General features: G+C 41.8%; 1 protein-coding gene across 1 annotated transcript; it reads left to right on the plus strand.

Moving 5' to 3' along the window:
• Positions 1 to 1,194: 1,194 nt before the first annotated feature.
• On the plus strand, positions 1,195 to 10,685 carry LOC309685797 (kelch-like protein 8; the record flags this gene model as incomplete). Its single annotated transcript, XM_082501511.1, is given in 7 exon segments — positions 1,195 to 1,410; positions 2,752 to 3,300; positions 5,871 to 6,057; positions 6,744 to 6,891; positions 8,068 to 8,196; positions 10,237 to 10,270; positions 10,272 to 10,685. Coding segments are annotated over 7 exon segments (1,461 nt in total). The 3' UTR covers positions 10,470 to 10,685.
• Positions 10,686 to 11,480: the final 795 nt, after the last annotated feature.

The following is an 11,480-nucleotide window of genomic DNA, read 5'->3' on the forward strand; positions in this document are numbered from 1 at the left end:
AGTAACTCCATGCTTTCAAACAGTATTTCATTTTTTCTTGTGGACTTCATAATCTTCCACAAAACGTGTGGATGCATGGCCTAAATCTCACTGAGGTGGCTTTCATGAGTTCTAGGCACACAGAGCTGAAACTTAAAATATGCTACTGAACTGGAAAAAAATTTGCTCTTCCCCTAATGCTTAAGTTTGTTTTTTGTTTTCCAAATAAAAAGCTGGACTTAACCTAACTGAAGCTCACAGTAGCAGGAAGAGTGAAATACTCGAGTGACAGAAGCAGAAAAAAACCTTCTCCCCATTGTCTGTGGTATCCCTGATTTGTCTTTCAGCCCTGGGAAAGCTATGATGTTAGTATGGCTACAACTCCTTTAGTCCGAGCTGTATAAAACTTAGACACCTTAAATATCTTCAGCTAAGCTGGGTAAACAGTATAAAATAAAAGCTAGCAAGCAGGAGCAAACTTGCTCCTCATTGTCATGCTTTAATTATCAATCTGTTGGATTAATAAGGTTGCTAGATAAAAGGAAATCATTTTCATTCCAAGATTTTTCTGTAAGTGTAAATTCTTGTTCTCTAATTGTGTAGAAGCTTTTTATATTTTGCTTACATTTGCATAAATGCATAAAACACTTAAGGATTGCTTTAGCTTTTTAAGAGACCGAGGAAAGCTGAGTAATAAGTATGTACAAAATACCCATCGGGGTGAGATCAATAGTTTGTCTATGGCAGCAGTGATGAGAGATGCTATTTAAGGACCAAAGAAACACGGTTGTGTGTGGGCCGTGTCGCTTTTGTTCCTCTGCCATCCACAGCAGTGAGATCAGGAATGTTGGAGGATACATCCTTGCCTTTTCTTTTTCTTGTCTTTTTTTCAAGAAGCGTGGGCAACAAGTTCACAAACAATGGCTTTTCCTAAAGGTACCTGCGTAGGGTTCTTGACTGTGGGTCTTTTTTCCCTGCTTTCTCCTCCCACCTTCCCCAAGTAAGGTTATAGGTAGTATTTATAACATGTAATCAAATTGTTAGGTACTACCAGTACCTAATGTCTCATCATTTTTTGTGTTGGGTTTTTTTTTTTTTTTCCGAACAGGAACATGAACAGAATTTAACTGCATTTTAGGATTTGACTCCTGATGGGCTGGATTTTGTCTTGGCATGAATTTTTGAAGATGGACACAGTGCAAGAAGAAACAGCCAATGGCTTCAGAATCCATGGTTCCAGAGCAGGCAAAACAACATCTGATAAAGGGAAAAAGGCGGCAGCAACAGCAACAGCAGCAGCAGCCTAGGTCTTCCAACAGTGACGGTGAAGATGACATCTTTGTATTTGAAGCAAATGAGGCTTGGAAGGATTTTCACAGCTCTCTCCTTCAGTTCTTTGAAGCTGGAGAGCTCTGCGATGTTACACTAAAGGAGATATTGTCACACATCCATTGCATTTAACAGCCTGAAGATTAAGCTATGAATACGTATGCTGGAGGTGGCTGTGAATTTGGGCAGGGGTATGGAAAGCATAGAATACCTGTTGGATCTGAGGCATCTCTATCTAGGTGTTTGTATTTTTTTTTTTATTTAGGAAGTTTACAACAGAAATGTAAACATTTAAGATGCTAACAGTCCAAGAGAGGACGTGCATGACTTCGACCTCACCCAAATTGCCTTCTAAGCAGGTTCCCACAGTTGATCAGTATGTAACTGTGCAATTTCAGCTCCTTGTAGCCTCGACTTACTGCTCACCAGGCAGGTTACACTTGTGTTGATAACACACACTTTTAAAAAGGGTAGAGAAATTGTGTGTTGAATCAGAGATAGAAAAAACTCCAAATTATCCTTTATAATTTAATATCCCACCCTTTTTTTATTTTTACATTGCAAGACCGCTCACTTTAACGCCTTCATCTGAAAATGAACATGTAATTTGAGTCTGCCAGGAGTACCGGTTGCTTAACTCAGCCATCCCTTTGTTAGCGCAGACTGATGAATGACAAAGGCTGTAAGAAAGCACTCCTGTAACGCAAATAAGTAGTGGATTGTTCCTTTACCTTCACTACCTACATTCTCTTAACATAGTTGAATTCTAGAATTTTATAAGTGAAAAGCTTGTTTTGTGCTTTCTGATCAGAATTATGAAAAATACCTCCTCTTTATGGGGAATACTCTATCTTTTGTGGCTGAACAACTGCTAAAAATCTTGAAGTGATTGGTAACTTTTAATAATCCCTGTAATACCTGTTATTACTGCCGTTTTACATGAATTTGCTGCTAATATAGAGAATTATAAATTCCTCAACATTAGTAAAAGTCCAGAGGTTTAAATTAGGTTGTCTAAAAATGTCGCTTTACAATTTACACCCTCCCCGCCCTGCAAAGTCTCTGAAATACACATAAAAGAAACAAGTGCCTGGCAGTCTCCTCCTGTTCCAAGATGCATCTAGAAGGTTCCTAAGGATGTTTCATTTAAGAAATAGGACACGCCTCTTAAAGAAAAGCAAGTTCAGTGCATCAGTGCTATTGCTTCTTTGTGTTACGGCCTTGCCCTACTCTGGTGACCAAGTTCCAACTCAGACCTGCTTGGGATACATTGATCTGATGTCAGAAGTACAGGGCAGATGGAGTTATTTTGCTTGAACAAAATACAGTAGCTCAATGCATATTGAGTTCAGGATTCTTATTTCGGCTTAACTGTCCGTCCTATCGTAGCCAAAACTGACATTCCAGTGAAAGACTGAGGGTTATTTTCTTCTTTTTTTTCAGGTTGGTCCAAAGCTTATCTCCTGCCACAAACTGGTGCTAGCTTGTGTTATACCTTACTTTAGAGCCATGTTTCTTTCGGAAATGGCTGAAGCCAAGCAGACATTGATTGAGATCAGGGACTTTGATGGTGATGCAATAGAAGACCTGGTGAAGTTTGTGTACTCCTCCCGGATTACTCTGACAGTGGATAACGTCCAGCCTCTCTTGTACGCTGCTTGCATTCTTCAGGTGGAACTGGTAGCAAAGGCGTGCTGTGAATACATGAAGCTGCACTTCCATCCCTCCAACTGCCTGGCAGTCAGGGCATTTGCGGAGAGTCACAACCGCATTGACTTGATGGACATGGCTGATCAGTATGCTTGCGAACACTTTACAGAAGTGGTGGAGTGCGAAGACTTTGTGAGTGTGTCACCACAGCACCTCCATAAACTCCTGTCCTCCAGTGACCTGAATATTGAAAACGAAAAGCAAGTTTACAACGCTGCTATCAAGTGGCTGCTAGCCAATCCACAGCATCATGCGACGTGGCTGGATGAAATACTTGCACAGGTAGGGCAGGCTGAGGCGCCGTGTGCCTGTCTTGTCACTGGTTTTGTTGTCTAATCAACTGTTTGTCCTTGGGTAGATCTCATGATGAAAATTGTTCTCGGCAGTTGGCACCTCCTCTGGTATTCGCAGTTGTGAGTTAACAGTAGAATATCAGGAAGAAGTCATATTCTTCAGTTTCTCTTGTGAGATGAGTACTCACTACATGCTCGTGGCTGGGGAGTGGGGAGCCAACAAAAAGCTGCATCTGTGTTAGAGCAGAAAATTCTTAGATTTACACATAGTAGAGTACATAAAGCCATCACTTCACTTGGTTTGATACTACTACAGCCTGAAACACTCACTTCCCTTGCTGGTAAGTGTTTGTACTTAAGAAAAGAGAGCAAAGCTGTTGAGGAGCTTTTTACGTGTCTAGGAGAGTAAAACTGTAACGGAGATGTGTCATATCAAGTTGTGCTACTTCTAGAATGTTCCTATATTTAATTAACAAAAGACCAAGACATGTTAGCCCTATAAGCAGGCTAGGAAACATATGCTAGACCATTTAATGCTCACTAGGCTAGCACTGCTGGTTACCTGTAGGAGTTAGCAGTTTAATGATCTAGACTTGATGAGAGTCCACTGCTTCTGAAAGAAACACATACGGGTATCAAAAGGTCACTTAGCTGAACTTATTTAAACACCCATCGGACCTCCTCCTGTCAAAGCGTTAGGTACGTCAGTTATTCAAGCTCCGTATGCGTTGATTATGGGAATTTAAAATACAGTATTTGAGACAGGTATAGAGAACCTGTGCTGGGGAGGAGGGTGGTACATGCTGTGCACTGCAAAATGCCCTGTGAATCTTAGCAGGTAGGATCAACTGTGCCATTTCAGTTGTCACTGAACTCCAGCTTGAATGTTTTGCATTCAGCAGAAGTGCTAATATTGGCATCATGTGAGTAAAGAGAGGTCCACTAGAATACTGCTGTCATTGTCTTCATGCATCATTTTTCACCTTTCCTGGTAAAAGATCACAACTGTTTATTAACTGTCTTCCCAAAACTTTCAGTTTCATCTAGACTAGCATGATGGTTTTGGTAGAAAAATTCCTTCTTTAGTACACTATAATTAAATTTATAGGCAATATAATTTGAGATTTAAAAAAACCTTCATTATTACCCAGGTGTACAAGTAGATGAGATTAACATCTTTGTTTTATTCATGGTAACCAGTCTAGAATGAAACAATGAAAAAGTAAACCCCTTCCTGTAAATATGGGTTATTTGCCAGAGTATACGGAGCCATCAGGTGATTTGGACATTATTGCTAGCAGAAAACATGCCTGGGCTTCGCGATAGTTATTATCCACATCATAATCAGCCTTAGGGGTTGCGCTGTCATCATGAGGTTCTGAATTTGTCAGCCTTGTGCTCTTACCGCATCACTTGCCTCATGAGTCTATGAGCAGGGCTATGGCTGTGCTTTTAATCGGCCAAAACCAAGACAGGCCAAAGTAAAGGAAGAAGTGGGACTGAAAGCAAGCGGGTAAGGAAGAACTGGTAGAAACACTTGCTTACTTCAAGGCAGGGACATTTGTCAGCCATGTAACAGCACCCTTTTGCTGCTCTGAGAAGCACTGGAGATACTGGACTTCACAATTGCTGCTGAGCTAACTGGGAGGCGCCTGACAGCATCGATTCCAAACCTTAGGAAGTCAGATGCTGGTTTGCTTCAGTCCCCCCTGCTAACACCTGTCCCACCTTTGCACCCGATTGTACTTCATATTCCTCACTGTTTCTCTCAAAAGGACAAATGAACGGTTTGCTGAAATAAGTGACTGTGGGGAGGAAGACATTTCAAGGCAGCCTTGGAGAGGCTGACCTTATTTCAGATGTGCCCTGTCGCTGGGGATTGCTCTGGGCAGTGACCACCTATAGCCTTACCCAGAAGGAGCCTTTCTTTCCTCAGCCTGCTCACCAGCTCTCTGCTAGGGAACCACAGGAAGGATTTGGGGAAGGAAACAATTAGCTCTCAACGTTGGGGTTTTTTTAATCCTGTAGTCTGTCAAGTCCACACTAGAGAAAGGTGTTACTGCACTATCAATACCTCCTTAATAGACAGACACTTAGTTCATGCTGATAGTGTTTCCTCTTTGACTTGCCACCCAAAGAAAATCAGCCATTCTAGCAAAAGCCCTCTTATACTGGCATAGCAATGAGCTGAAAATTCACCCCCTCAGCAGACTAACCTGACACGGGCTATCCTGGTACAGTCACGGATGCTGCCTGCATCACATCAGGCAGGTGCAGTTGCAGTACAGGCAGCGGCACTTCTTCCTCCGCTCAGCCTGGGCCAAGGGGCAGTTCTCCACCGCTGCTTAAATGCAAAGGGTTGTAGCAAACGTTTGTCACTAAAAAGAACTGTTCGTATCGCTGTTATTCTGGAAAAAAAGTATGAACGCCTCCCTTTTTAGTGAAGAGCGTGGGGCTGGCAGCTGGCTCAGAAGCTGCCATCTGTTATGCTTGCGTCACTGTAAATGGTGAGACTCAGTCAGTTCAGCCAGTTACTCCAACTGTGTTCATTTCTGTCAGGTACGGCTGCCTCTCTTGCCCATTTGTTTCCTTATGGGTGTTGTGGCAAAGGAAGAGATTGTCAAGCAGAATCTAAAATGTAGGGATTTGCTGGATGAAGCAAGAAACTACCACCTTCACCTGAGCAGCAGGGCAGTGCCAGACTTTGAGTACTCCATTCGCACAACACCAAGGAAGCAGACTGCTGGTAATTAAATGTGTGTCTGATTATCCCATAGGGAGTGGTGTGGAGAAAAGGCGGTGCGTCTGTGCAGGGTTAGGTAGCTTGGTAGAAATGGTTGTTAATGACTTAATGCAAAACTGGGAAAGCCGTTGTGTACCTCTCTGGTAATTAGCTAGTGTGCTGCATTGTCCTAGCAGAACTTTAGCTGTCATTTGCTTTCTTTAAAGCATTATTTATTTATCCTGATTGGCTCTATCTGTATTAAAGCTAGAACTGTTAAGTATCTTGTGACCAGGCAGCATGCTCACAGCTATACCGACAACAGTGGACACTTATCTTTTGGCACGAGAAGGTTGAGCTAACTTTTAAACTCTTTGGCTAACCTACACCAAAAGTGAGTGATGAATATTAGACTGCAAATCCGAATTTTTACATTTTTATATTTAACAATGTTGATCTCCCTGAGCAAAAAATCACAAAAAGCATATTTAAAATATGCATTGGTTTTGCATCAGCATAGATAGTTAATTGCCATAACAGCATGCCAAGCAAAGGCAAAATCCAGCACCCAGTTACGCAGGGCAATGACTGTGCCCCCTGAAGTGAAATATGACTTCTCCCGAACTACATAAGTTTCAGTTCACTCTGCTGTACAACTTTATCCCCCATCTTCCTGCTATTTTTCTGGAAACCTGTTTTGTCTTCTTCAGGTGTGTTGTTTTGTGTCGGTGGTAGAGGTGGATCTGGTGACCCATTTCGCAGCATTGAATGTTACTCTATCAGTAAGAACAACTGGTTCTTCGGCCCTGAAATGAACAGCAGGAGAAGGCACGTGGGTGTGATCTCTGTGGGAGGTCAGTAATGCTATTCTAAAGGCACTTGTTTGCTCCTTTTGGTGGAATCGGTACTTTTAATAAATAAATCTGTCTTCCAATGGCTTACCTGTTGGATATTCTTCAATTTAGTAAGGCTTCTTCCCCACGAAGGGGTTTGTGATTCTGAAACAATCTGAGAGCATGCTTACTGAAAAGATATTACTGTGAACTGGGAGTTGGGGTGGTTCAGCCTGCAAGAGGCTCTGGGGAGACCTTACTGTAGCTTTTTAATACTTAAAGGGAGCTTGTAAGAAAGATAGGGACAGACTTTTTAATAGGGGCTGTTGCAATAGGCCAAGGGGTAATGGTTTTAAACTAAAAGAGGGAAGATTTAGACCAGATATAAGGAGACATTTTTTACAATGAGGGTGGTGGAACAGGTTGCCCAGAGAGGTTGTAGATGCCCCATCCCTGGAAACGCTCAGGGTCAGGTTGGACAGGGCTCTGAGCAACCTGGTCTAGTTGAAGATGTCCCTGCTCATTGCAGGGGGGGTGGACTAGATGACCTTTTAAAGGTCCCTTCCAACCCCAACTATTCTATGATTCTATGAACGGTACATAGCCTCTTCTCTTAACAGGCGATTTAATTTTTTTTTAACCCATTTACAAAAAAATAGCCTTACACAGCAGAGTCACCCAGAATTTGCTAGTACTCATACTAGCTCCCTTCACACTTAACTCCATACAGGCAAGTCACTAAGACCATAAATCTTCCAAGAACAGACCTACCTTTATTTTTGGGTCTCCATCTTCTGAAACCAGGTCCGTGCAGTCCAGAGCAGCTTAGCACCCATGATGCAACTTCTCCTTGTAAACGGTAGCTCCTGTGTTGCTGCAGCAGAACAGAGATTTCCCCCCCCCCCCCCCCGAAAATCTGGAGAGACTGATATAAATGTCCAAAACTGATCTGACCTGCAGTACTCAAGTGATGGGAAGATTTTTTTGTCTACATATCTCAAGCTTTGTATAAAAGTCCAAGTTAGAAACAGATCTCTGGTTGAGTACAGCATATAAAAATATAAAGTCTGTACTTACTAAAATCTTGATATTGAAAACATTTGAAGACTTTAACCTTTATTTGAGCTTGTTGTCTCCACATAGGCAGGGATATTGCATAAATGAAAACTGAAATGTTGCCAAGCAATCTCTGTATCAAAAGATGCATATGTGTTTCGGGTAAAGTCTACGCAGTAGGTGGACATGATGGAAACGAACACTTAGGAAGCATGGAAGTATTTGATCCTCTCACAAACAAGTGGATGATGAAGGCATCAATGAACACAAAGAGGTACGTGATCCAAATTTTAAGTCCTAGTCTGCGATAAATAATTTCTTGCTGACGCTGAAAAACACCATGTCTGTCCTGTCTTTATTTGGGTTTCCAAACTGTGCTATTTTTAGTTTTGTTGTTTTTTTTTTTTTTTCCTATTTTGGGGCTTTATGCTATCAAACACCTTTATTTACTAGCTGTAAAGCAAATACAAATTTGCATCACATACTTGCATACATCACATATTTTCAGAAACACAACGTTGTGTGTAACATACTATTTCAGTGCAAAACTGCATAATATCTCTCTCTCTCTAGGGAGAGGCCCTGGCTGGTAACATTGGTTACGTTTACACTTTGGCTTTCTTTTGTCACTATTCTTTTCTTTCTTGGGGGCCTGGCTTCTGGAGCAGAGAGCTCTTCTACTCCAGCTGTGCTTACATTCCCGTATCTAGGGCATTTCTGCTATGCCCGATAAAGAACTTGAAACTGATAGACTTCTGTGGGTTTTTTGCGCTTTTTAAGAATGAGCAAGATAACTGCCAGTGAACACGCACAGTGAAATTCTTCATGCCCAGGAAACCTTCATGCTGCCTATGTTTTTGCCACAAAAGGCCAGACGCACTAAAACACTTAAAGTCAGATTGAGGCTTTTTCTTGCCTTTTGACATTTAGGATTCTTTTAAGGAGTCACAGATGGGTAATTTTTTGTTTCCGCTGTCATTTAAATCAACCTCTTGAATTCTACATTCTGTTTTGTTATTTGTTGTTTCTAAAAGCATCATGTACAAGCAGGAGTGAACTACTGAACACGGCTAAGTCCTCAAGCTATTTGTAGCTGTGACATAATCAAAGTAAAAGACCCAGACTCCCAGAAGGAGCTTCTTACTCCTCCCTACTGCCACCACCACAGGGCATATTCTCTGCAAACATCAGCCCTAGATTTCTGTGACATTTCTTACTCAGTACCTTGGTAAATGGAAGGGCTGCTGTGCCTTGGCTATGCTCCATTCCTCCCATTCATGGACATGGTGTCCGAATACTTAGTTGAGAAAAAACTGCCACCATTGATGCCATCTATGTTATCTGGTGAGGCAATGCAAGATAAGGTCAGGGTATCTCCCCAGTGTGTGTTCTGTAGAAAGACTGTGCATCCCTTGCTCCTTCCTGCCTTGGTATCTTCGCACCTGCCCTCTGTGTAATGAGGCAAGAATGTTCTCAGTGAAATGGTGAATCACCTGTCTTGGTACTTAAAGCAGAAACTTAATGCTTCTAATGAGTCTAGACCATACTTTGCATTTTGTAATACTGATTGTATTCTCATAATTGTAGATTCAGTAGAAAAAAATCTGACAACTATTTTAACACAGACTTAATAAAAAAGAAGAGAATGGAAGGAATTGTAACTAAATCTTTCTAGAGTTCACTCATCTAATATCCAGCGCAGGCTTGCTTTTAATATGTATTAATATCACCCCCCAAAAAAATCATTCCCAGATTGTAGCAGCAGCTATACCAGCAAAGTTAAAACCAGCAGGTTTTGGTTCTCCATAAAACAAAATGTGGTTCTTCAATAAAACAAAATAGGAGGCGTAAAATTCAGTACCAAGAAATCACATAGCTAAGCTAACCTCATATATCTAAGCGTGTAATTAGAAGACTTGGGTCTTGGGTGACATTCAGTCAAAACAGTATTCCGCGTCCCCCTGCCTTTATTCTTTAAACAGGAGCTTTGTCTTTTTGCAGTCTAGAAATATTCTAGCTGCAACAGTCCTGTTCATGGATCACACAATAACGTAGAGGTGCCTGGTAAAGCTGAGGTGAAGTCAAGATAAAACTCTAGAGCCCCTCTCACGGGAGGATGCAAACATACGAAAGACTTTCAGGATAAAGCTGCAAGACTGATGCAGGTGTACAGAGGGCCAGCCACAGTTACTGGTCATTATTTATTATAAACTTCACTTTCAACATTTTCATTACTTTTTCCCCCATAGTTTGAAACAGGTACCAGTCAGGTAACATTGCACTTGATGTGTCTTTCCCATTCCTTTTCCTTAAGGACTTGCACTGAGGTGTTGATCCTGTGGTTTTCTTAGGAGAGGAATTGCTCTTGCCTCCCTTGGTGGCCCCATTTACGCAATAGGAGGTTTAGATGACAACACTTGCTTCAGCGATGTGGAAAGATATGACATTGATTCTGATCGATGGAGTGCAGTCGCCCCAATGAACGCTCCCAGGGGAGGAGTTGGCTCCGTAGCCCTTGTGGTAAGTGACTGTTTCCTCCCAAGTTGAGGCCATCTGAGGAACTGAACTGCTTTTCCCATCTGCTTTTACAAGGCAGAACACAGGATTTTGAACAAAATGCAGCTGGTAGGTCTTAGCACCTCTGGTCATCAAAATCCTACTGAGCTGTGCAAAAGATGAGGATATTTAGGATAATACTCAGATCAAACTGAACTGCCTATATGAAAACGCAACATAATAGAAGTAGTGCGCAGCAGGAGTCTATCTATTGTCTCCTGGTAATAATTGAGTAATATCCATGACTAGCGATGCAGGAGTGCTGCTTATGCCATTAGGTTCTTCTTGTAAATATTAGAGCACTACCTCCTCCTCCTTCTTTCCGTCCTTTGTTCTCTTCCCTTCGCTCAATAAGAATCTACATTCTTCTGGTTGTTTCAACCCGATTTTGCACTAAATTTACCAGACAAATAATGAGCATAAACTAGCAAGGTATATTTTGCACAGACTATATAACTAGGCTGTATAATAGAATTTCAGACACAGAAAAGAAATACTTTCCGCTTGCTCAGAAAGAACAGGAACTTATTTTTCTTTTTTTTTTCCTCTGCCATCTGCTTTAGGTGGGAACTCGTCGGTCCTGTGTCACACTGCAGGGCAGGGGCAGGCGTGGCTGTGTGCTCTTGTCTCAGCAGCCAGATCCGGGACGTGGGCCAAGGATCCAGCAATGTTGTTGACTGCATGTGAGCTCTGCTGCCTCCTCCAAATTCCAGAGGAACGATAGGAAGGGAGGCACTGCGGAGCTTTTAAACACCGTGTTTTGTACGGTAGGTTAAGAAATGCAAACAATACATTTTCTTTGTGAAGATGTTACCTCCTGCAACTGTAAAGCTTTTGGTGGCTTTCTATCAGTAGTGATACGGAAAAGTCTGTGAAAACATGGAATAAAAGTATAACTCACAGGAGAAAACCTGCCAAGAGCTGCAATCATCCCATTTTTGAGAAGCTGTAATTTCAGAATCATTTGAGGCAACTGGTACAGGGACTCATTATTGAACTGTA

This window comes from Vanellus vanellus (assembly GCF_965231255.1).
Source record: "Vanellus vanellus genome assembly, contig: HAP1_SCAFFOLD_707, whole genome shotgun sequence".
In the NCBI taxonomy this organism is placed as follows: domain Eukaryota; kingdom Metazoa; phylum Chordata; class Aves; order Charadriiformes; family Charadriidae; genus Vanellus; species Vanellus vanellus.